Raw genomic sequence first — 26,808 nt, 5'->3', positions numbered from 1 at the left:
CAATCAGCCCCTGGAACTGAAAAAAACTGATTAAGGTGAGAGCCTACCCACCTTCACAATCTCACTACTGACTGAGTATTGATTTAGCAGACCAACAAATAAGTGTAATTTATTATTTAAGGACTAGAATGAAATCCATAAATGACATCAAGCATGACTAGTTATGGGGTTAAAGGTACTTCTCTGTTTTGTTTTTTTCTCTCTTTCAACTCGTTGTCTCTTACCAGTTCGTTGTTCGTCTGAACTGTTTTCATTTTTCTATACTGTTGACTGTTTTCTAGACATTTCTAGACATCTATCAAAAATCTCTGTAAAAGTAACGCTTAAATCCGTTTGAAACAAAATATCAAAAAAAAATAGAGAACAAGACACCCCAGAGATACAAAACATCATAAAACACGCGACTTTGGGCTTCTTTTTTGTTAAATTGCATGAAAAAAAAAACAAAAAAAAAAACAGAGTTGCGGTCATTTGGGCTTATTTTAAAAAATATGATTTTTTGTTATGAAAATCTGACAAGCAACGTCGTTTCTTTAATGCATTGATTGACACTGTGTCTGCACACAGTAGCCAATCAGTGCAATGATATCATTATTACGTAATTCGTCAAACATTCCGCCCCCTGTTCCCCCTCTTTGGAGAAAAATCACGCTTTCTTTTATAAGGTTTTTATTTTATTTTATTTATTTATTTATTACAATGTTTTTGTAATGTATTAATTATAACGGGCTAATAAAAAACAAGTAGGCCTATGCCAATACGAAACTATTTGTTTCGAATAGGCCTACATTTTTTTAGGCTCTAAATATGTGGCTATGTTACAGCTCCACCTTAAAGCTCGTCTTTTTTATCTCTCCAATCTTATTCTGCTCACAGGTGATTGGAGATGAGTGGATAGTCCGTACTCCCGCTTTGTTGAAGTTTGCTGATTTTTGTGTTTTCTGGTTTCAGTTTAATAGGTTGAAGGCTCATTTATTTGTAAATAATATTGATCGTAATACATAGTCAAATAATACTGGGCTTGTTTTTGAAGCTGTGGTTGCTTATGTGCCTCTTAAGAGTTGGCAACAGTGCACATAGCCCTGAGAGAGCCCTGCTGTAAGATTAAAATATTTTAAAATCATTCAAATATGCACACCATGGAGTTATGGACTTATATTACAATAAATGTTTTAACATGGTTGATTGCTAGAAGACAACTATAAAAATCTATTTTAGCCACCTAATAAAAATAATAAATTATGACATTAAAAAACATACTAAGCCATAATTGACATAATAAGTCTTAGTAATGCATATAAAGTTAGTTTTTTTTTTCCCCACCAGAAATGTTTCTCGCACTTTGGTTATTTGTTAAGCATGATCTAGATGTGCTTATAGTGTAATGGAAAATAAATTCATGACTCGAGAGTCTGGCGAGAATTAAATATAAAATAAACTTCAAAAGCAAAGAAATGTTTCATTCTTTAGCAAAATACTGACATCTAATGGTGTATGCGAGGAATAGGTCTAAAGGTTTAGAGAAATCGTCAAATATTCAATATTCAGATATTTTCTAATGGCTTGTAAACTAACATAACAAACAATAAAATAATACATTTTAGAAAATAAATAAAAGTTCAATCATTTATGAACTTTATATCATAATATTCGATTTATTTATTTTGTTTTTTATTCTTAGAAGGATATTTATATTCTTTAGACACCACCTTGGCCTGTGCATTCTGTCATTGAGTAGTTGTTCTGTAAGGCTTGTAATGACTCTTAAGAAATTTATAATGCATGTCTTTTTCAAAGCTCAGTGGGCCCCATGGTGCAGCTCCACTACAAGGCTCAGTGGGTCCCTACTTCCAGGCTCAATGAGCCCTGCTTGATTTAATAAGGATCTTACATTCTTCTCACAGTTTTTCATGTTGAATTGTCGCCATAATTGTTTAAACTCAAAAAGTCTGGTGAAAGAATGAAAATCCAATCACAGCAGTTTAAAATATTTACTTCATACAAAAATACAGATAGATGATTATACAACAAACATTTATAAAGCTTTTACAGTAAGCCCAGCATTCACTTAATAAAAAGTGGGATGCAACCTACATGAGGTGAGCACTGACACAGGCTATATTCCAAAAAATGATCTGCAACAGCAATTGCATAGACATGAAGACAAAACCAGTGCAGGTAAAATATAACTAGAATACTGAACATCTGGACAAGAGGCAGATAAAATCACAAGCACAGAGCAGAAGCCTCAAACTGCTTAGCCAGATGTCTGTGTGTGATTGATGTAATGTGTGAGACGTGGTTCTGACAGAAGAAAAATGCACATGAAAAATAAACTGTTACTCAGTTCCATTCATGTAACAGATAAGGTAATTTCATTAATACAAACTTCCCATCTTCACACAGAGACTAAGTGAAGTTTCTGTGATAAATGAACCTGAGCAAAATCGCAAAATGCGTAACGGAGTTCAAAGTTCCACTTACTTAAAAGTAAGCATCACAGCTAAATCAGGAATTGAGAACAAATGACACTTCATGACATTATGTCTTAAGTGGTCCTGTGATGAAAAAGACAATGAAGACCAACAAACTAATAAATTAATAATACAGTAGGTGCATTTATAAGTGTATTGTCTGCAGTCATCATGGCACATGAAAATGGGTGTATTCTAACATATATCTGGCTACACAAGTCTTCAACGTGTCTCGTTCTCATCCCAAATTATTTTGGCCAAGAGACCATCCTGAGACCTACTAAAACATTATTTATAAATATAACTAACTGATGGTGATCTGTGGCTGTGCAGTCCATGACTGCGACTAATTTAACACCACTGAATAGTATTAAATGAACGAAAAATTAGTAAATGCTTAAATAAGCAAGAACAAGGTCTGTGAACTGCATGCAACATCATGTATGAGAGTTAACAGATGTATGAGCATTATGCATAAAGAGGAGCGTAAAGGTGCGGTCACATTAGCAAAGTTTCTGTGAAATTCACACAGAAGTCTCTTTCACACCAAGCAGCTTTCTATTGGTCATTTGCAAGTGACCAACTTGAACCCACTGTGAAATCTGTGTGAGGAAATATTTCACCCTTATGCGAAATTTCTAGTCATGCGGATTCCTATTAATATTACAGATTTTGCCTGTGAAAATTTGCTGAACAACTGTAAATGTAACAACACCTTAATGGTCAATACATCCATTCAAAAGCTTATTGTGTCTCTACAGTATACCCTGCAATTTCTTTACATAAAATCAGTAGCAAAGTAACAATAACAACTCACGTTACTCTATTAATATTCATTAGATGTGCTGATAAGATTCACATTATGTCTCCAATTTTCAGATTATCCCTATGCCGCTGCAAAAAAATATTCTGAATAAATAAACTACAAGCATTTCACAGGCTGAATGCTAAAAAGTCACATATTGTATGATGCAGTGAAAAGCAAACCTTTTTCTATTTAAAAACTTATATAATACACAGTCTTATGTAGATGGTTCAGCTGTTCGCATTGCACTGTTGTACTTCAAGTAAGTGAATTTTGCATTTGTCTTGCATTGATTATAAGCAATAAAGCAATGAATATTCAAATGACCTGCAAATATCTACTGGTCCACAGTCAATGAGCAGTAGATGAAACTCAGTTCTCATTAGCTGCAGTGGAATGGAGATTAGCTCTGTTCTTCTACTTCCAGCCATTAGATCCTGACACAAATCAGAAAGATATCAATGAGATGATATAAAGTGCATTCTTTCTCACAACACAAAAAAAAACACAAGAATTCGTTTTTTCTCCCCTATACAATCAAAGACAAAATTAAACAAAACAATTTCCAAAGAAATCAGGAAATAAAGAGGCTAAATAAGTGACAGAATTAGAATTTTTGATTGAACAATCCATTTAATCATCATTTACTACCTATGTCTAGATGGACCGTAAGAGTCCAGCATTTGGGTGCTGGCTTGCTCCAGATTCCAGCTACATCTCTCCAGAGCTTCCACACATTCAGGCCGAGCCTTCAAACCCAATCGAAACAACTGCTCCACCTACATCAGGAATCAATATATATGTAAATGCTCTTTTATTATCCAAGAGTATTTCCCCCTTTTGAGTCTAAAATGAAGCACACATATACCTTAAGATATTTCACGGCCTCCTGAGCATTCCAGCTGTGTGTCTGAAGGGCCGTTTGACACTCCTCTACAGTCACTCCATGTACTGCCTCCTGCACCTACAGAAACACCCAATCAGTCATCTTTGAATACCATGACATCGAGTAGCCAATGGTGAGAGCATATGGTGATAAGCTGCTTACTTGTTGGAGTGTGACACGGTTGTAGGCACCTGCCTGGGTGCTGCTCGGCCAGGCCAGACTATTGGAGGTCCGGCTGTTGAATGTCCCACTTGTGTGGTTGGGCGAAGTGTTGGGCTTGCTAACTTGCTGTTGAACCATGGGTCTCACAGTTGCCATATTTGTCATTTTTTTCTCAGTATTTCCCTCAGAGTCCTTTAATAACCTGTCATACTTGTCCAGGTATGCTGGTTTCTCAGGTAGCAAGTAGTAATGAGTGCTGCTGGCCTTCACGCCACCATACACGAAAGGAACGATGCATGGACTCTTGGCTGGAGTCTGGGCCACTTCAGTAGAGCCATACTGAGAACTTGTAGTGGTGGCCGTGGATGTAGAAGACATGGCAGAGGAGCTGGATGGCGCGGAAGAATATGACGACGGGGACAGGCAGGACCCCAATGATCCAACGCAACAGAGGCTGGATCTTTGCTGAGGGGAGCCACCTTGCGGCGCCATGGGGCTTGGTGCCCGAGAGTTGGGTTGAGATAGAGCATGATCCCTCGGGGGAATTTGAGGCGGAGATCGGCTCCTGTCTTCATTGTCTCCAAGAGAAACTGACAATCTGCTGCCGTATATCCCTGCCCGCTTAGAGGGCCGCATGGGTGGGATGGGGATTCTTGGAGGGATCTGAGGCTTATCCTCATAGGAGGAGGGTAGGATGATCTGGCGGTGTGGGGCGAGAGCTGAAGGAGTCGGGAGGGGTGAAGAAGGCAGGGAACGTCCAGTCGGAGGGACCCGAAGCTTCACCATCGCCTCCCTTTGTAGCTCCTTAAAGATGTCTACTGATTGTGAAAAGGAGTGGGTTTCCTCAGCATTCTTGGTTGGTAGAAAGAGATTGTCCTCCACGTTGCGTTTACTATCAATTTTAACATCATCTTCTGATTGTGTCTGTTCAGATATAGCATCTTCCTGTGACACAGATGCATTTATGGAGCTCACTTCCATGTCTTCTTGCTCTGCACACTCCACGGCCACATCGTCGTAGGCCGGAAGAGAAGGCAGGGGCCATATGTCCCAATCTACCACTGGAGTAGGGTGCATGGGGTTGGGCAGCGCTCGATTGGGGCTCTGCGGCGGCGCCATATCCAAGATGGAAGTGGTGTAGGATGCAGGTGGCTTCGCTGTGCTGGGATTGGGGGTCTCGGTAATGGGGGAGGGTGATGTAGAGCTAAAGCTATCATCTCCAAAGTCAATGAGCGAGACTTCGCTAAGGCGGTCACTCAGACTAGTGCTTTCCCAAGGACGGAGGCGCAAACCCAGGTATGTGGGAGTCTTAAGAGAGAGCTTCTTCACACCTGTCACTATCAAATCATCATCGTCATCCAGCACAGAGTCATAAAATGGTTCTGCAAACAAGGCAGAACTTTAGGAAATTTGTTTTTGTCATGCAGCATGATTGCAGTGAAGAAGAGAAATGGTTCTTACTCTTAAGAAGAACGGCTGGTTTAGGAGGTCTAGGAGGAGGTTGTTCTGACACAACAGTTGAAGCAGAAAAGATCAGAAATGAAAAAAAGATAAGCAGAGCAAAAGAGAGAAGTGGTGAATCTGAAGGAGGACAGAACAGCCCAACTCAACAAGATCAAGTGATTGCTTACTTTTAGCCCGGTTTGGAAGTTTAGTGGGCTTGGCTGCATTTAAATCCATCCCAAGAACATCTGGTGGATCCATGGGATTACCAAGGTACAGGCTGAACACAGAGCACACTGGGTAAATAACAAAATCCACCTCTACATATTTTCACAAGATATAGTTGTCTAGTGGTTCTCAACAAGGGAGCCAGGGCCCACTGGGGGACTTCTAATCTAAATTAAAATGCTAAAAAACAAAATCAAGATGGAACATAAAAATGATTTCTTATGTAATATAATAAATAAGATAAAATATTTTTCCCCTCAATAATTGTTGTTTTTAATTGAAGATGATTTAGTCCTTGAAACATACAGCAAATAAAAAAAATACTGTGTTGGATAACGGGACAAGGAGTCAAAAAGGTTGAGAATTGCTAGTTTAGAATAATACATTGCTGCTCTCTAGTGGTGAACATAAGTAAAGTAGTCTGTTCCCTGAGAGATCAAAATTCCATAGAGTCTGTTAACAAGAGGTCACTCATAAAAGGTCATGGCATCTTACTCATCAATCTTGTCAGGGGCACCCCAGCTACGGTGTGGGTCTGTGTCTCCATGGCCTGTGTGGATGAAACTGTGCTTGAGAGGTCGGCTGATGTCGTGAGCAGACAGACCAGCCACAGAGGTCACCACATTCCTAGGGAACTGTCCTACCTTCAGGGTCTGTCTGTTCTGACCCCTCCACCAGTAGTTCTCTGCTCTGCAGCACAGAAAACAGGGTTAAAAGTACATTTAAAAACTTTCTTTTTTAAAAGGGGTTAGCAATTCATTAAGAGCATCACAAATAATTTAATTTATAAGCGGCCAAATAATTAAATTTGTCAATTGCAATAAATCTTATGATGATTTTTATTATCAAATTTTGAAAAAGTTGAATATGAATACGAATTTTACATTAACACGCTTATGTTGACATCCCAAAAAAAAAAATTCTTAAAAAAACAACAACAAAAAAATTAATTTTCCTTTCCTGGACTGTAGGTTGACCGCGACTACCTAACAAAGCGACAAAATATGTCCTCACCTTCCCTCAATTATGGTGATGATGTCGTTAGCATGAATTTTAAGTTTGTCGGGCTCATCAAAGTCCTGGAGTGCCCTCATGTCAGTGGGCATTGTCTATAAGCAAATTAGAAAGATTTCATTGATTAAAACAACCAATAATTATTTTGACATTCATGTGTACTTGCAAGACTTTGACACAAGGACATTCTCTTCAGTATATTCACCTTCTGCTGTTACTATCTAAGACTTTACCTCCACAAGGAAGTCCCTGAGGGACACAAATGTTGGCCTGTCCTCAGGTTTGGGTGACCAGCACTGCAGCATGACGTTATAAATGTCCTGTGGACAGTCCTCTGGTTTGATAAGCCTCTCTCCCTCCCTATCGATCTTATGGAGAATCTATACAGAAGGAAACACATACAAATGTCACACAAACTTTACTTACAGAAAAATAGATTTCAGGATCAGGTATGAGATTATACCTGGCTACCATTGAGTCCAACCCAAGGTTCCTGCCCATGAGTGAACATTTCCCACAATGTTACTCCAAACATCCAAGTATCACTGGCATGGGAGAAGGTTCGGGTCTTTAGGCTTTCTGGAGCACACCTGCAAAGCACAGAGCATGCTGATATGGGCTCAAGGAAATAATAATAAGTAGAAGTTGGTAAAGTTCAATTCTAACCAGGCAAAAGGGACTTTGTGATGCTCCTGCATCACATAATGATCATCATTTTTAGGCAAGGCCCTCATTAGGCCAAAGTCACCAATTTTGATGAGGTCATTGGAGGCTAAAAGGATGTTGCGTGCAGCCAGGTCTCTGTGAATGAATCGTCGGGACTCCAGGTATGCCATGCCACAGGCGATCTGAACGGTGTAATGGCACAGTACTGATATCAAAATATGACCCTGACGCTTCCTCAAGCGGTCTAACAGTGAACCCAATGGGGCCAGTTCTGTCACCTGAAACACACAAAAAAAGGACAAAGTGCTTGAAAAAGTTCTTGAAAAAAGTGGTTTAGCTGTATTTTAAACGTTTTTTTTGCAGCCCCAGAATGCCATTTTTAGTACTTCAATTATCAGTCCTCACCATCTTCATAGGGTGTGTGAGGACAACACCATAGAGACGAATGAGATTGTGGTGGTCCAGGGAATGCATGGCGTTAACCTCCCTTATGAAGTCATCTAAACCTTCATCCTGTTCCAACAGGTCTGTCTTCAGGCACTTCACAGCCACACTCAGCTACAGCACAGGAAGAAACGCTATCTATAGACACTTATTCACATCTATACATAACAATCACCAAAACTACTTATTTTCCTTTTTTCTTACAACTCTTCCAGCTGGGGACTGCCATTCTCCACGTTTCACCACTCCGAAAGAGCCATCTCCCAGTTTCTCGTAGAGTGTGAGGTCTCTGTCACTGATGATGCAGGTGAGATTGGCTGGCTGTCCGTCTGGTTGAACTGAGGATGGGGATGAGCTGCAGAACACCCCTGAGGTCTGGGAATCCGAGTCAGGCCGCTTCCCAGTGAACACCTGCTGGCCCAAGCACAGAGACTACGGCTGAGGGTGATTCCACCTGCCTCTGCCTTAAAGATGCAGTAGCTCCTCATACAGTAAAACATGCCATTTATTAACCTGGCAGACATCTATATGAAATGTAAATGGTCAAACGGCTTTGACATTATCCACTTGCATTTATCCGAATCCCTTCTAGCTTGATCAGTATAAGGTCAAGAAGAAATAGCTGATGTAAAATGCAAAAGGATTCTTGATCTTTAAAGGTGTTGCCATTGTAACGCATCAAACGTTAATACTCTTCTGGGATGTTTTTGTGGCTCTCTGCATGATAAAAAAGTTAAGAAAAAGGAAACTGAATAGAAATAGAATGAAACTAGATGAATGACTTGAATATCTGTTACACACTCACTCATTCTGGCATTTTTAATTTCAGGATTCACATACCTTGCTCATCCATGACTTCCTTTTGCACATGGCCCTTCTCCTTTTCACTGCCTCCCAAAGCCGTCTTTGACCTGCACAGCCAGAGAAAGAAGAAAAAACACCAGAAGGTCTAAATATAATAAATATGTCCAATATATAATGTATAATAAATTGTACTATAAAATTCACCTTATCTTTTTGATATTATAATATATTATTATACAGTCAAAACAAATCAATCTATCAAAATATTAGGTTAAATAAATACAAACACATAAACAATAAATAATTATAAAAAAATAAAATAAATAAATGTATTCTACCAAAATTTAAAACTCCTCTCACACTCTTAAAATACATGCAACTCCACTCACCTGGTCGGCCCATGCCGATCTTTTCAAGGTCCTCATTTTTGACATAGTCAAAGTGTGAGAGACGTGTGACATTGAGCTCATCACGAATACGCATAAAGTACTGCTGGAGCTGCACGTCGGTGAGCAGCTCCATGAGCCACTCGGTTCCCTCTTCAGACTGCATGTCTCCACCGTCCGGCTGCACACACATAACATAAGAATTATTGTTTTAAGAATAAACAATCTTATCCTCCACAGATCTGCTTCTCAAGCAAACTTGCTGTGTAGAGAAAACATTAAACCTCATCTTTTACAGTACCTCATCTTTTACATTATAGTGCCGTTGGTAGTCTGAGACCGCCGCCATTTCTACATGCAAAGCAGTGTTTTCAGGCAGCTTGTGTATGAGTGAACCTCACTCCCTCAGGGTGTGTCCTGTTTTCACAGTAAACTGTCGAGTGTCTTCTCTAATCTGTGAGATATATTTGTTGGATTCTTCTTTATCCCATCAGCTGCTACAAAAGCACACTCTATTATAAGCTAAAGTCAAGAATAAAGTGTGTAATCTGATTCCTCGATGAAACAATAGTTGCAGTCTCATGAGAAACTGGGTCTTCTGCTGCAAAACCTCTGCCCAGCCTCCAGAGAATTAGTGTCAAAGAGCCTTTTGGATGAATGAATCAGTGCACACAGTGCCTTAAATCCAGTTAATTGCAGCCCTGTCTTGTCTTCCAAACATGTCAGCATCCATCCTCTGTCTCATCTCCTTTGGTCTCCACTCCTTGTCAGATGAATAAAAAGGTCACAGCTTCTTAGCGGTAAGGTATTTGCGTCCATTATAAGTGTCATTTCCAGAAGCAGCATTTTTCTCTCTCTTGCTGAGTCACTGCAAGCTGCAGTGCGAGTGCAGCAGACCTCAAACACAATCCTTACGAGCAGTATTGCTGTATAGAACTGAATGTGCTTTAAGTGCTCAATGTCCCATTGCTTAACCCCGCCCACCCACCTACCCAATAACCCCCCCCCCCCCCCCCCCAAATATATATATGGATGGATGGACGGACAGAAAGAGATACTTATTCATTTCAATTACAGTTTCTGAATATTATTTACAAAAATAGCTTACAAAAGTCTAATATTATTCATGGTTAAGTAGTATTGATTTTAATGGAAACTTATTTTTACCATTAGTTGTGAGAGGCAAAATAAGTTAGAATGAAGGATAAATTGAAATTCACAGCATTTAATAAACAAGTTCTGCTCACGTATTTGAAGGCTTCTATTGGATAATTTAGCGTAAAGGTCATATTATGCGACTACGGATTACTTTACCAAGAGCTTTCGAACTACTAGCTACGTCCTGCCTTACGAACAACTGGTTCAACCAAATAATGTATAGATTTAGTTACAAACTAGCTAGTAGTTACTAAGCCTCTAGTATGAACTTATTCTAATTTAAGTAAGAACTTGTTACGAATGGCTGGTGCAACCCTACACAGGACATGATGACCCATTCACTACTGATGAATAATGCAGCCTCCCATGTGAGTAAGAGACAGCATGTCCAACACCCAGAATTAAAACCGCCCCTAGGTGTACATAAACATATTTATTCACACTTTCTCACTAAACACCTAAACCATCAGAAACCACCTGCTGAGTGTGATGGCAGCACGTCATAACTATGAAAATGATGCAGTAACCCTTGACAACTACTGTGTGACTAAGAGCAGACATAACGCCACATGGCATCTCTTTCCCTTTTATAGATCCCCCTATGCACATGAGGACTTCCAACATAGGACACAGTTGTAGGTGGCAGGGTGGGTGCATGTTCACCCTTTGAATACTGTAAAATAAGATACGTAACACACTGGCCTCATAAGAGCCTCATATAAGCTTAGAGAACTAAATATAGCCTTGCTTATTGACCCATCTAGGCATTTATGGTAAAGTGCTATCCAGCGGTCTTACCAAGTTTTAGGTCAGTCCTGAGGTCTAAAATACAAGCTGATGTCAGGGACTGTCCTCCTGTGGTCCAGTGTTTGACAGGGCCATGGCAGGCAAATATGAGCCAAATCAAGGCCGCTTCTGACTGGTCAACATCAAACTGCAAAACTGCGGAGATGAATGAACATAGAAGGAGTTGAGCTTTGATAACCTTGTTGCAATGTGTCTTTACAAACATTTGACATCACTGCAGAGATTCACACATATGTACGTAGGAGGATGATCATGAATCATATAAACATCATCCATTGAATCATCAGCTTTTGAATCAAGTGACTGCTTTCCTGCCGTAATTATACAAAGAGCAAATAGCAATCAAGACCAAGCTGTGAAGAAGCATTTCATTGGTCGAACCAACTGAACAACACACCCCCGTCACTGAACGAGTCAATGTTTTGAATCTGAATTAGATGCAAAGCAAAGTTGAACGATTTTAAGTGGGACATCCCATTTGTTCATATCTATTGTGCTTTATTGTGATTTGTGATGAAAACGCTGATGTTTCTGTAGTCTATTTGTAAATTTGTAGACATGCAAATGAAAGATGATTATTTGGGTTGAACGACTATATTAATGAATCGGTTGAGTAAATGATTCAATGAGTCATTCGTAAAAAACCCCATGCTGGTGTAAAGATAGCCTTCATTGATTGAATCAGCATTTATCTGAATAAATATTTTCCGAGAACAGATTCAAAAGTCTGAATCAATTTAAGGAATCTAAATCATTGTTAGTATCAATGATATATGTTTCTTTAAACATTTTGAATTTGTTTTTATTTCAGTATTTTCTGTTTTTATTTTATTTATTTATTAGTAATTTTGTAGCTTTTTAAAAATCATTTTATTGTTTTTTATGTCTATAGGCTATAGTTTTAATTTATTTTATTTCAGTTTTGTTTTAGTTTTAATTATTTTAGTACATTAAGTTAAACTAAATGGAAATACGAAATGCTGCTTTGGCAGTTTAAGTTTTTTTTTTTTTTTTTTTTTTGTGACCACACCAGCTGAATTATGTATTAATACACCTGAGATAATGAGCTGGGGCTATCATATGTGACCTGAATAATTAATAATTTACATTATTTATTGAACAATAGAGGTTTTTGCCAGTGCTGCTGGCTCGTGCTAAAGAACACTCATATCTGGTCTCATATCTATATGCACTGCCTCTCCGACTTATTTCTTTTATTATAACATCATTAAAAGAAAATTAGCTTAGACCTACCAGAAATATCAATCAGAACAGATCCAAAAGGAAATATAAAAACGCATTGAGTTTCCCACCTGGATTTCAGGAACCAGAAGCGCGTTTCGAGTCCGCTCGGGCCCACGCTGTCTAGATAGACAGCGCACTAGGTTTTGAGACACAGCCATTGTCTTCTTTATTTTCAGATACAGAATCGGACATAAATAACAAGCTAATTCAAACAAGCGTAAGTAACCACTCTATATGTAGATAACTGAGTTCAACCAAATAGGCATTAAAGGCCGGTGTTATCCGTACTGATCACAGGCTCTGGAGTGATGCAGTCATGCAGTCATTAGGATGGTTAACGCAGCGCAGTGGTACCTGCACCGATTCCCGAACATTCAGTACCGCGGCACGAGCTCACATTCATGTTGATTTGAGTAAGTGATATTTCAAACACAGTCAGGTTATTTACTTACCTATTAAATTGTAATTTGAAAGAGAATTAGCTCATCAGCGGTCGTAATCCTTCTTCAGCCTCAGTACACGGATTGATCTCTCTCTTAAAGCGACAGGGCTTCTTTTCACAGACGAGCGTGCGGAGGAGACAACTTTCTTAATGGGAATCTTGCATTGACTGTGGTTCTTAAATTAATCTAAATATTATTAATAAAGTCTAAATCTAAACATGTAATGTGAATTATAACATTATTTTGTCCACCGAAGCTGCTCTTCAGCGTGACTACAGTGGAACATTTTAAGGTAATTTAGGCTACTACAACATAGCCAAATGATTTTCATCGTATCATTTGTTACAGGCTTTAGAGACTTAAGAAAATAGTGAATACACTGAGCAGCATACACTCACTGGTTTTCAAGGTGCATTGTGGGGATTTTTCAATCACTACATTACAGTGTCCTTTCTATGGAGGACCACCAACTGACTAATTACAGTATTTCCTAAAACGAACCAATTACAAATACACTGTATTATACTTAAGATTTTAATTAGATGTTTTCAGAAATAACATAATTATACCAAATCATATAGAAATATTCTATAGCAAAAACTATAAAAATTATCATAAAAAAAGAAAATATCAGTTTAAAAAACTATCTTTCAACGACAGAGTTTATTACAGAGCGAAGGTTGACAGATATTGGATAAAAACATCAGTTTTAACAATCAATAGCAATCAAAAAGGTTGTAACACCAACACATCTAGACATATTTGAATGATCAATTTTCTGTGCTATTTATTTTGATTCATTTGAATTTGGTAAATCAAACACTGCTTGACTAGAAGTAAATTTTAATTCATAAGTTGATATCTAGTAACTTTATTTAGCCATCACATTCAGCTTGAAACGGATACTTTGCTGTTTTGACAATCTCTGATGTTTAGATTTATTTCATGCACATTTCTACATGCTATTAAAGATCAAACACATATTCTGTAACTTTCTGCTAAGTGCCACAATGAGGAAAAAAAGACAAGAGTCGCAGACTAGTATGCAACACACACTTGAAAAATCTGTCCACCAAAACCTTTCTCTGAAGTGCGTTCAAACATGAAACCATTATGTAAAATCAGCAGTAAGCTAATCAGTCATAGACCATATCCTAATCATTATGCAAAACAACCAAATCCTCTTTTCTAACGCCTGCCTTATAGAAAAAAAAGAACAGATACAGAAATAAGCAACCAAAAATCAAACATCTGAAAGAGCCACTCTAAAAATTACAATATTAATTTTTTGTAAACAGAAACAGGCCAGAAAAGTGAAATCTGAAACAAGAACCCACTGAAACATTGAAAGAAACTGAAAATGAAAAACAAAACATGACTAGATGTAACAATCATCTTCAACAGTTATCCAGATTACAGTTATTAATAGTAACAGAGCAGGAAAAAAGCCACACAAAAACAGGATAATGAAAAATATTTACATAAACTATGGGAAACACTGTACCCGATAATTTGATCCACCCTACAGTGAAATATGAGGATCACTGTCCTCGATATATACACGCCGGTAGGCAAAAACTACCTACGAACACGCCACATTATGGAAGACACTGCTCCCGATAATGGATTTAGAATAGAAATATAAATGTTACAGAGAAATGCTGTTGTCACAAAAATGCTTGAGTCCACGAATTTGGTCAAAATGGAAACTAGGCTTGCCAATTTTTTACACTGTTTCAGATCAACAAGAACAAAAAAGATACTTTAATACAAGGAGATCTGTAAAACCATCATTCAAAATCTCCACTCCACAGCACATACTGTTAAATGGCTTGACATTCTGGTTTCAATTTTGCCAATTTAGGGCTTTATTTCAAAAAGAAGTGGAACTGCTCTGTAATAAAACAGGTGCTTTAGCGCTTACTTCCTCGAGCACCTGTAACAAGAGACATTTCTAATGCAAGCTGTTGGTAACATTTCTTTTAGCAGATGCTGCTTTTAAGAACTGACAGTATAACCGTCACAATTATGGAAGTCACTGCTTCCGATAATTAAAAAAAAAGACACTTTTATAGTGATCACTGTCACTGATAAATAAATAAGAAATAAATATATTATGGTCCTCATTTGGTCACAGAGGCTGAGTTGGGGTTTGACACGAAGTGCGAAAGGGACTAAAAGTCCCAAGTAGTGGCCGAGGACAAGATTTACTCAGTACGTACATGTGCAAATTGATAACGGAGTCATGGATTAGAAAAACATCTTCAAGACGAAATCAGAAATTACAAATTTAACCTGACATGCACCTTAAAACTATTTCCAGAGTTAGTTAGTTCTAAATATGATTAAAGAACTTAATTTAAAGCTGTCATATCAGAAAATTTGAAGATATGCTTGGTCAAAATTCATTGTTCCAACTAAATTCAGATAGCATAGTGACAGGATTATATTTGTGTATCTAGAAACATTTTCAAGCAAAACCGATGACAAGTTGGTTGACGCAACAGTGAAAAACACTATATCTCGTTATCCAAGGACCAGATATCTCCAGCCAGGTCATTGGCACAGCCCTGGATGGTCCAGGTGAGTAGAGCAAACTTGTTTAGGACCTGATCTATGTCGAAGCTTATCTTATTTTCATGTACATCACCCAAGTACTTTTCCAGGTCTGTGGTGGTTTGCCACCCATCACCAAGGAAAATGTGGCGGAATGGGGCATCTCTCAAAGAGACGTAAGGAGAGAGAAAATTTTGCTCCACTTAAAAGACCAAGAAAACAACAAAAACATGAGAACATGGCCAATATGTATTGAGCAATGATACAAGATGAACCTAGAAAGACCAAGAGAATAACTTCACCTTCATTATGCGGTTATTGATTATGCGACACATCTCCATATCATTCAGGTCGGTATTCCCTATGTCAGTATTTAGGGAGGCTGCGGCACGACTGTAGGAGCTCTTTGCAGCATTCAGCCACTTCGTTGACAAAGACTCAGTTTTAATGACCTGTTAAAAGAACATTGAGAGACAATAAAGTTAAGTTAGAGTTTTTATTTTATTTATTTTTATTTGCAAAAAACATAATTCATATGACAAAAAGCATTACGTTGTTATTTTTGAGAGCGTCAACGTGCTGGATGATGGCGTTCACATGGTTTGTGATGACATCGGAGTACTTGGTAACATCTAGTCTAAGGATGTGGTCATGGACGAGCCGGAGGGCCATTTGCCCAGCAACCTGAGCAGCAAGCACTGACAACTCAACCACTTTCTGATTGGTGACGTTGTCTAGAGGAGCTTTATCATCCAGAATTGGTCCAAAATACTCTTCAGCAGAGGCCTGGTGGAAGAACATCATAAAAGGAGTATGCAAACATTTGGATGACTCTTTGTATAAGACGCTTATGAATAGAGCAACATTTTGAGCTGTCAGTCTCGTAAAACCCTTGAACTTGAATGATAAGAAAATGGCTTGTGGAGTATACGTAAGGATCTGAATGCATGATTATAAGAATTCATTTTTTTAATCACATTATTTACATTTTAATTACACTGACAGGCAAATGAAACACTTACCGGAGGAGAGACAAAACTAAAAGACACAGATGGGATTCCAGACATGGCCAGAAAAGGATATGCACCATCATCCATCTGCATGGTTTTCAGGCTGAGCATGAAAACAGATTCATGTACATCATATCACCGCAGAAACAATCATGATTATATTGATGATATTTCCATCATTTAAACACAAATCAAAGCAGATTTACTCACAGTGGTGGAAGACCACCACCATAACTCTGTAGAAGGCTTAATTTTGAACCAGGGCTTTTGACCTTTCCCAGGGTCTTCTGCAGAAGGGTGTGCAACAAAGGACTAGCAGAAGCTCTAAAGGAACCCGCACCTGTAGATTAAAGAGAAACACACATAAGATTTTCAAAGAATAGGGTTAAAAGTAGGAAATAAGAGTGGAAATGGAATGAGTGGAAACTCGAACTTGAGCACCACCAAATTGCCCAGGTACATTTGTTAATGCAAACACAACAGATTTAAATTTAATTTTAAAATGAAGGAATTAAGACAGAATTACAATATTAGTGTATAAGATTCAAAAGAAACATCAATCACCAGGGTCCAATGTGGAAAATTAAGTGATAAAAGTGCCATGTTATCTCTTCCTACTGTACATGATGTTTTTTTTTTTTTTTTACAGCAAAGTCAAAATCTTGGAATTTTAATTTGATATGGAAGGGTTTAATGAACAGAAACACATGCTATTCTGAAAAGGCACAACAGAGATAATATATATATGCATTTAGATAACACTTTACAACACGGATCATCAGTTAACATTAGTTAACTACTTATGAACTATGAACTTATGAACATGATCTATGAATGAACAATACTTCTACAGCATTTCTTCATCTTAGTTAATGTTAATTTCAACATTTACTAATGCATTATTAAAATCAAACATTGTGCTTGTTAACATTAGTTAACGCACTATGAATTAACAAACTAACAACAAACAACTGTATTTTCATTAACATTAACAAAGATGAATAAATACTGTTATAAATGTATTCATTAATAAATTATACTATTTTAATACATTAACTGACATTAACTAATGGACCCGTAATGTGAAGTGTTACCTGCATTTATCTAGCTATTAGTCATAATGAGCCAGACCTAAGAAATATATGGGCCAATTTTCACAAAATTGGGCACACATACTTGTTTTCACACAATGTATGACTATGTCCATTTTAATAATGGTTGGAAATTCAGATTTGAAGTTATTAACCATTAAAATCTGAATGCCTACTGGTAGATGTGTTTTATGTAGCCAATTCAGCTTGATGTGTTACTGTATGTGCCAAGTTTCAACTTCCGTTTATATGGTTATGCCATCATTAAGGATTTTCAGTTGTAACACCCGTTATACAATAGGTGCAATTTTCAAGCAACTTGGTGTGCGTCCTCAGAATGTCCTGTTGTCTGTGTTTCAAGTTCTGTTAAGGCTGGGAAAAAAAATAATTTCTACCCCTTAGGGTTCAAGGGTTATAAAACAAAAATCAAATTACCATATCACAACACAACATAGTCTAAACTAGTGTGTGTGCCTGAGTTGATGTGCATGTTTGGGACAATCCTGCAAAAATTTATGGTCTCTGATGCCCATATAATTTTATGCCAGACAAAGAAGAGGAAGAAGAGGAGAAGGAAAAGTCTTAGCTAGAAATATAAGTGATACTTGTGTGTGTGCCTACTTGGTACTGTAACACATTTTTCATTTATCGTGACATCCCTAGTAGATATACGAGTCATTTTTTTTGTCATTTACAAAACAAATTGTAATTGGATGTACAAAAGACTATAATAAACGTTTGTCACTTGAACACAGTAAACTTACCAGTAACAACACCATCCAAACTGATGTAAGTAAAAGCTTTTCTGTCCAGTGATGCCCAGTATCCCTGAATAGCAAAAGACAGCACATTACAAAATCTGCATTTCAATTCAAACTATGTGTACTTATTCAAGCCAAGCACAGATGACATCAGCACACAAACCTCAAGCCATTCAGTAACTCCGACGTTACCAAAATCCCCTGCAGTCCAGCTGGCAAACACAATGCTTCTTTTGGGTCTGAAACCAGCTATGGTGAAGAGGATGAGGAATGAGTGCATGCCACAACAATACACCCTCAGACTCAGAAGTTATAAAAGTAAGGACATACATTTCTTCAACTCTGTGAAAACCCTCGCAAGCTCCAGCAGAAGAGTAGTGCCAACTGTAGACTTGGCATATCCCAGGCTCAAGGAGTCCCTCTGCGCTCCAATCACAACATAACGATCTGCCGGATTCACCCCATCACAGTTAGATCACTGATATTTTGTTCTATAAATTGAGAGAGGCAATATGCACAAACTCACCAGGGTCGACGTATCCTTTGATGACTCCAAACACATTATGGATCTTGGTGTCGGCAAGATTATTATTGACTACTACGGTTACGTTGTCACCCTCTCTTCCCAACTTGTAACTGGGGAAGTCACCCTTAAATCTATCAGGGGCATCATCTCCTCCCATTTTTCTGTGAGAAATTGGAGAATACCAGTTAAGCTTTTTGTTTCTCAAAACAGGTTTTAAAAAAATTATCACGGTAAAGCAAAACCTATAACATACTCAAAGATTGCTTGTGCCATGTTAGCAGTGATGGTTTGGGCGAGTATCCCTGGAAGACCAGAGGACTTGGCAGGAGGAAACTGTGTGTGATTAAAAGATGGGAATCCTGGGGTGTAAGGGTCACCTGATCCCAGATGGACCTGTAATTAAGGACCAGAATATGTAAATAAATGTGCTTGTTCAATTAATTTTTAATTTTCAGTTCAAACTGTCACAGGTAGTTATTTTTAATGAATCATGAGTAGGGATGTAACAATGCACCCCGAGCCGGTTCAAAAACCATGCAAACATTTCACGAAACAGTTGGGGGTGGGAGTTTATATGAATGTATCTCTAAGGGGAACTGGCTGTCTTTTGAAAAGTTTAAGATGATATTTTCTTTTCATCTTGTCTCTGTATAATGCATATTAAAGTACTGTTTATAAGCTGCACTGCTGTGTTTACAGTGGTAGCCAAGGAAACGCTGTATTGATGCTGTTCCATAAGCGCCACCTGCTGGCAGAGAATGATTTGGCTTTTTCATTCAGCCCGTCTGCTGGTTTTTTTTTTTTTTGTGCAGATGTTTTATGTAGCATAATTTCAAAAACTAGTCAGCTCATTTTCTTTTTGCTTCAAATTTCTAAATTATACAATCTAATATAGTTTAAAAACTGCTCACACTGCAAGTATGCAGCATATTTGTTTGGATTGTGATTAAAATACAGTGATTGCCTTTAATTTTAAATGGAAAGAGCACAGGCAAAGCCTTAGATTGTTTATATGAACAGATTTATTTTATTTGTATTTATTTTTTTTTATTTGGGGGTTGTTTTAAAAATTGTAATTTAGTTTTGTTATTTGACATTTCAATTTCTCAAATGTTCATAATAAAAGTACACATTTTCATTTATAATTTGTCTTAACTCTCATTTAAATTTTTTTTTTAGAAAATCATTTCATGAAATCAGTCTTGTGAATCATATCGCATCGTAAGTTGAGTGAATCATTACATCCATACTTAGGAGTCAACATTTAATCCCTTTTATCAAATTTAGAAATCGCCTTTGCCTTCATCTTAAAAAAGTATATACACATAAAATAATATATTTATATTATAAAATAACATTAAGCAAATACATTTCATTTTAATCTATCAATTAAAAAATTATTAAAAAGGTAAATATAACAGCTCAACTCAAAATCAATATAAACAAACTCAACTCAAACATATGAATATTATTCTTTGGCATAACTTACATGACCATAGAGATCAGTATTCTTAGATATGTTTCTATAGTCAGCTGGGTCTGGGTAGATCAGAGCTGCTATGGCACCCATTTTAGCCGCATTCATAACCTACAATGGTGACAAAACATAATTTGATCAGCAGTAGCAAAAAGTACCAGATTGTTACTATCAATAGAGTTGGACACAAATGGTCATGAGTCTCTAAGAAAACACTACTGTACATAGTCAGTAGGCAGATGAACTTTTTGATCTGTTACTCATAAATCACCTTCTGTGCCATGCTGATTTTTCCAGCTCTCATCAGTACAACAGATCCATTTAGACTCAGTCTGTATGTTCCATTCTTCACAGTCTCCAAGTCAGAAAGCTGACCATAATTGGCGTACACCACTCTGCCCTGTAAAAATAATTGTTTTGAGAATACAAATTATGAAACTACAAAGTAGGCTCACTAACAAAAGAAAAATATAAGACAGAAAGTTTCCTGCAGGGGAAGAGGAAGGCTCACCTCTTTACGTCCTGTTTCACTGTAAGCCAGGAACCCATTTGGACTTCCGATATTCGTTGACCCAAATAACACTTTGTTTGGTTTGGACCTGTTACAGTTAAATACAGTCCAAATTACAAATAACATATCCAAAGAAAAAGTAAAAACCTTGATTGCATTTGCAAAAGGGTTCCAAGTGTTTTTTAGCGTGTTGTCATGTGGGGTTTACAGTCTTCAGAGAGGTTTTAGAATGTTATGTATTTGTTAGCATGTACCTATGTTTTATTGTGTTCAGAGAGGGTATTGGGATATTTTGCATTTGCTAGTGTGTCGCAATGCAGCTTTTATTGTATTCAGAGTGGTTTTTAGCTGCGTTATGCACTTGTTAGCATGCTGAATTAAACCCAAAGTATACTTCACTTGTAGAGTGCGTGTGACTGAATTTTGTCATTAGAATAGTACGCACAGCACAAGATTTTTGTAACCACGCATACTTTGTATGTGCAGGTCTCACATGCGTATTGAATTTGTTTTGCACTAATCAGTTGTTCCACAAGGTGGCATCAATGGCCCAGGCCACTGTTTCACAGTAGAAAACTAAACTAGAGACGGAAAAACAACAGACGGCCGCACTGACAAGTGATTTTCAGAGAGGGTTATGAAAGAGTTGCAACTTTAGTTTAAAAGAGTTCAAAGACATATTTATAGGTCATAACGTCTGGAGAAAAATGGAGCAGACATTGGACAAAAGATGAAGCTTTCTAGAGTGCATGTGTCGACCGCTTACATTCAAAAGGTACTTTGAAAGGTTGCGCGTATATACGTAAAAAACTTTTTACTGTGCTGATGTTTTTAATGTGTTTTGTGCAAATTAGCGTTACTATTTGTTTTGTATTGTATTCAGTGTGGTTTTAGTGTGTTATATGATTGTTAGCATGTTGCTATGCAGGTTTTCTAGTGTTCTGACAGTTTTTAGCATATTATGTATTTGTAAGCGCCTTCCTATTTGGTTTTTACGGTGTTCAGAGTTGCTTTAGTCTGTTATATGCTTGCTAGCATGTTGCTATGTGTTTTTTGATGTTCAGAATGGTTTTTAGTGTTATGCACTTGTTAGAATGTTGCTATATGGTTTTCACTGTGTTTAGACAGGTTTCTAGAGTGTCACACACTTGTTAGCATGCTGCTATTTTATTGCATTCATAGTTGTTCTTAGAGTGTTAGGTGCGTGTTAGCATGTTGCTGCGCAAGCGCTAAGGTGTTCTGAGCTGTTTTAGAGTGCTGCTATGCAGTTACTGAGGTGTTTTTAGAGGTTTTATTTTGCTGTAATGTAGCTGATACTGACCTGTCAGGAAACTGTAGCTTCACAAAGTGTTCATCAACCCAGGGGTCCATATTCAGTTGCGTGAAATTATCATGGATATTATCAGCTAGCTTGTTATCTAGAAATGATCCTGCCTTACGGTCACTCTGGGAAAGCTCCCTTGATGGAAGAGGAACAGAAAATCCGAGAAGTTCAATAACAGATGTGTGTACTTTAAGTTAAGCAATCATAATTTTTTTAATGTTTAAACTGACAATTCTCACAATGAGCAATAATATTCAATGATTTACAGTTACCCTAATTTCTCTTCAATGGCTTTAGATGACAGTTTATCATTCAGAAGTGTAACAAGGTCACTCCAATCCAAAGATGGTGGATAATTCAGAGGAACTTCTTGAATAGCTGAAACTGCTGTAGGGCAGGGAGCCGACTCAGACTTATGGTGGACAGAATATCCGATGAGTAAACCTGGGACATGGAAAATGTAAAAGGAAAACTATGACTGTCGTTTCTCACGTGAGCGGTAAAAACTGAGAACATTTCCTGAAAACAACTTATTACATGACTCAAAAAAATTCTAATTTCAAATATTTGTCGAATTTAAAATAAAAATCCACATTCAAATGCAAAAACGTTGCATTCGAATTATAGGTTTGCATCAGGCAGCCTTATCAGTGGCGCACAAAATGTGACGAAGATGTAAGTGCTGCAATTTAATGCTTTTGCTAGCCTATCCAGTTGAAGCTACTAGATGCGGCGCTGCTACGTTGTTCATTCAAAATATTGCAGAAAAAGAGAACAATCAATGCGGGAAAGATGTTGTTTACATTAAAACCGAAACCAAGCCATTCACACAGAACGTATATTTATCGCATTTTCTAGAGGGACATCCATCACCACTGCACTAGCGTCCTGCACAAGAGAGAAAGCTATGTAAAATTAATGTAAGTTTAACTTTAAAAAAACATGTCTCAAGACTCTATGGCAGGTTTTCCCATCCCACTGCATCTCAAGTTTTTAAATGAAGAAAGTACTCTTTGTGGTTGGTTTTCGGTCCTTTGTATTAAACTATACATACATGCATGATGCTGTTTGTTTCTAATTGTTTAAGCAACTTTATTAATTAAATATAGTTTATAAACATTATTTTAAACGTTATGCACTTTTTTCAATGCATGTTATTTTATTATGCTTTGAAGAAATGTGCATAATATTTTGTCCAATGCACCCTCTTGTGGCATCAGGGGAGAAGCCAAAAGCTTTTTTCCCCCTAACTGAAATTATGGCTTTTAAATTTGAATATAATTTGAATATTGATATTTAAGCAAACAATTTGAATTTCGTTTTTCAGTCATTTTGACAGCCCTAGATCATTTTTTTTTAACTGGCCGTTGTCCCTGGCAACCAATTTAATATCTCTTCTAACGTAAAATAATTTCTACTCGTATCTATATTCTAATTTGCATTTCTTTATATTAACATGGCCTTATGATTTCCATAATGAGGACAGAATTGCAGAATGGATCCGTTTCATAATGAAATGAAATTTACAGTATAATGTAGAATGTCACAGAATATGGCAAAATTTGGATGATTTTAATCAAATTGTGACATGGAAAAGGAAAAAGGACCACTATTTAAATATGAAAACACAGAATCTGGAAATAAATAAAACAGAATTTGGGGAAAAAATAAAATGGATTTCATAGGGTCCATTATTACATATTTAATAATGACTGCATGATATTCATTCAGATATAGCAAAAAACTGAAAAAACTGCAAAATACCTCACCTACACAAAAGATGACCAGCACCCCACACACCCAAACCAGAATCCTCCACCTGTTCCATGGCATAGAATGACTGGATCTTGTGTACGTGTCATGTTGCACGGGTCCTAGTTCTGTTCCATCCATTTCCTCTTCACCATCTGCAGCAAGCTTCACCTCCACGCGGCTGCTTTCTCCATCAGGATTCTGAGATTGATTGAACCGGGTATACGAGCGACTGTTTACCTATTAACAGAGGGGAAACAAATTAGGCTTCAAGAAATATATACAGTATATATTTAAAGTATTACGTATTAAAGTACTTAAAATATAAAAAATGTTTTAAGACAAGTTTGTCAAAAACAGAACTTACTATGTTCGAAAACTTCATTCTGGCCTGATCAATTGTTCCTGCCATGGACTCTGAAATGGAAGAGATATAAAATATCTTCAGCAACACAAAGTTTCTCACAAGATCCTGCACAGACGAAATGCTCTTTTTGAAGCCTCTGAATTCATAAACACAGCCCCCCTCGTTCAAAGTCCAAAATTGTTTTTATCCACTGAAAAAAAGTAGTAGTCTTTTGATTCGTTGAACTCCGTCCAAAACCCTAGAGCCGCCGCTGCCGCCCTCTATAGTGGCTCCACTGGTAGTTAGCAGTAGATAAAAATCAATATGGAGATTATATAATGTTGATAATGTGACGTGCACCACAAACATTTACTAATCTAGTGGCCCACTAAAGGATTTACACGAACCAAACGAAGCTAGAGGGAAAAACACAAAACTGACTAAAGTACTATGTTTTGAAACTATAAGTAATCAAACAACATTGAAACTGTTCATCAAAACAGTTGTGTTGCTGGACATATTTCCCCATATTGTCATTTTGAGGTTTATTTTATCCTTTCCTTATTCTGCGTTCCAATGAATATACTAATGTTTGAATTACAAAAAAAAAAAAAAAAAAAAAAAAAATAGGTTATGTTAAAGGAAGTGTTTGTGCATACGGTTAGAGGAACTTCCTACTAATTCACCCAAGAGAACAATCGGCAGCTTTTTTCAGTCTTGCAACACTATAATGTCATGCAGATTCACTTGACATTTTATCAGTTAAGACTTGCTTGAAACAATAACACCGAAGGTCAAATGATTGAGTTGGGACACGCTGAATAAATAAAACTACTTGAGATGAATGAAAAACTATGCAACGTTTGTCTTTTAGATTGAGTCATGGATGACGCCCAGTCCATCCGAAATAATACCTCAAGGTTCCTGAACACAAACCAGAATGTTTCAACACAAAATAATCTTGAACATGAAAACAAATACACACATATACATCTGAAATTCCAATCTTCTTATTGCAAGGTCATCCCTGATTCATTTTTTCTGCAAGCAAAGGTATCTAATAACAGGGTGGATATTGAGATCAAGCAAAAAGTAGATATGTGATATTAATATGTCGACCCCAATAAATAGAAACCACTTATTGTTGAGCTCTGCAAGCATAAATGCATTTCAAGCTTGAATAAACATGGATGAAGATCTTTTCTCTCAGGACTTGGTCAAATACCCAGAGAACATCACTGAAGAGGAGTGCATGTGATTGTCACAACCAGCATTAAACACTGATCTGGAAGTTGGTCCATTGTAAATCAGGTTACAAGCCAATTCTCGCAGAGCACTGAGAACTAACAAAATTACAAAATAACTTTTATTCTCATTTCCGGAACACATGGTCACAAGGAAGTTACATTTTACCGCAAGGACGAAAACCAACATTATTATTTTTATTTGTTATCTGTAAAGTAGCTAATAAGTTAATATATAAATAGAAAGCAAAAATATTCATTCCGCGCTCTTTAGAGAACACTTGAAGGTCAACGATCTTAAGCACTTCCTGTTCACATGCACGTGGCGCAGAAATCTAATTCGTCCTTTATTATCGACTTTCCTATTTTCTAGAGAAATAATTCATAGAAAACAAGCCTTAGAAAAAAAAAAATGCTCTATTCAGATCATGCCAGGCTAAGGTAGACCTTCATATTATATAAAATACCAAAGTATATGCTTTTCCGCCAATTTAGTTAACGTTATCTGCAAGGTGACTGTCTACAGCAGGGTGGGGAACGCTGATCCTGAACTTTAGCTCCAACTCTAATCAAACACACCTGAACCAGCTAATCAAGGTCTTCAGGATGCAGTTCGGTATTTTTTTTTCGCGGTTTGAGCTAAACTCTGCAGGAGAGTGGCCCTCCACGATCAAAGTTCCCCACCCCGGTCTACAGTATGGATCTTTCTAGATTTAACCACATTAGTAATGTGCATGTAAACTTATTTATTAACCCGAAGCATGGCATGAAGTTCATTGACAGTGCGTGACATTATCATTGAGCTGGCACTTTGCAGGCCTTCCTGCTAATTTATACAAAATAAAACGCAACGGCGTATTGAAACTGCAAGTACTTACCTTGAAATGGTAACACTGCTCCTTTAAAAAAATTCCTCTTGTGTTTGTTTAGTTGTCAGTAACTGAAAGCGAATTTGGGTGTCTTCAATGTTATCCACATACGCTCGCTCGCCACAGCACCCTGGTAAAAGTCGTCTTCTTCTGCACGCACACACTGACGTCACACGCAGCGCCAGCTGAAGCTTGAGATATTGGGCGCTGCTGCAGGTTCGTATATCAGGCGGTGAGATGTAATAATTTTACAGACGTAAAATAATTTTACAACTCTATCTTGGTAAGACTTGGCTGGTTCTGATGCGGGTTTCTTTTTCTTTTTCTTTTTTTTTATTATCAAAGAAAAGTTAATTATATGGATATGAACAGTGGT

The 26,808-nt window shown here is 37.4% G+C and overlaps 2 protein-coding genes across 6 annotated transcripts; both read right to left on the bottom strand.

The window, feature by feature from the left end:
• Positions 1 to 1,977: 1,977 nt before the first annotated feature.
• Positions 1,978 to 13,232, bottom strand: LOC109061807 (activated CDC42 kinase 1-like). 5 transcript variants are annotated; one of them, XM_042714475.1, is made up of 17 exons: positions 12,975 to 13,232; positions 11,269 to 11,412; positions 9,316 to 9,493; positions 8,963 to 9,033; positions 8,327 to 8,554; positions 8,084 to 8,236; positions 7,679 to 7,956; positions 7,476 to 7,602; positions 7,246 to 7,392; positions 7,013 to 7,107; positions 6,494 to 6,688; positions 5,959 to 6,050; positions 5,789 to 5,833; positions 4,328 to 5,709; positions 4,148 to 4,243; positions 3,931 to 4,058; positions 1,978 to 3,716 (listed from the first exon to the last, which is right to left on the bottom strand). In XM_042714475.1, exons 3-17 carry the CDS (start codon positions 9,476 to 9,478, stop codon positions 3,710 to 3,712), a joined length of 3,207 nt encoding a protein of 1,068 aa, XP_042570409.1. In that variant the 5' UTR covers positions 9,479 to 9,493; positions 11,269 to 11,412; positions 12,975 to 13,232; the 3' UTR covers positions 1,978 to 3,709. The 5 variants fall into 5 exon arrangements, with proteins under 5 accessions (XP_042570409.1, XP_042570410.1, XP_042570411.1 ...); XM_042714476.1 differs by lacking the exon at positions 12,975 to 13,232 and adding an exon at positions 12,591 to 12,963; XM_042714477.1 differs by lacking the exon at positions 11,269 to 11,412 and having other exon boundaries at positions 12,975 to 13,066.
• Positions 13,233 to 13,611: 379 nt separating this feature from the next.
• Positions 13,612 to 26,600, bottom strand: LOC109061839 (transferrin receptor protein 1-like). Its single transcript, XM_042714472.1, has 18 exons — positions 26,442 to 26,600; positions 24,341 to 24,390; positions 23,991 to 24,213; positions 22,494 to 22,665; positions 22,219 to 22,356; positions 20,898 to 20,985; positions 20,658 to 20,786; positions 20,399 to 20,497; positions 19,163 to 19,302; positions 18,910 to 19,070; positions 18,714 to 18,830; positions 18,547 to 18,632; positions 18,387 to 18,450; positions 16,742 to 16,871; positions 16,544 to 16,634; positions 16,074 to 16,307; positions 15,824 to 15,973; positions 13,612 to 15,724 (listed from the first exon to the last, which is right to left on the bottom strand). The coding sequence occupies exons 2-18, from the start codon at positions 24,383 to 24,385 to the stop codon at positions 15,482 to 15,484; spliced, it is 2,310 nt and encodes a 769-aa protein (XP_042570406.1). The 5' UTR covers positions 24,386 to 24,390; positions 26,442 to 26,600; the 3' UTR covers positions 13,612 to 15,481.
• Between the last annotated feature and the right edge of the window lie 208 nt (positions 26,601 to 26,808).

This window comes from Cyprinus carpio, chromosome A24 (assembly GCF_018340385.1).
Source record: "Cyprinus carpio isolate SPL01 chromosome A24, ASM1834038v1, whole genome shotgun sequence".
Taxonomy (NCBI): Eukaryota; Metazoa; Chordata; class Actinopteri; order Cypriniformes; family Cyprinidae; genus Cyprinus; species Cyprinus carpio.
This window is presented reverse-complemented; position numbering and strand designations above follow the sequence as displayed.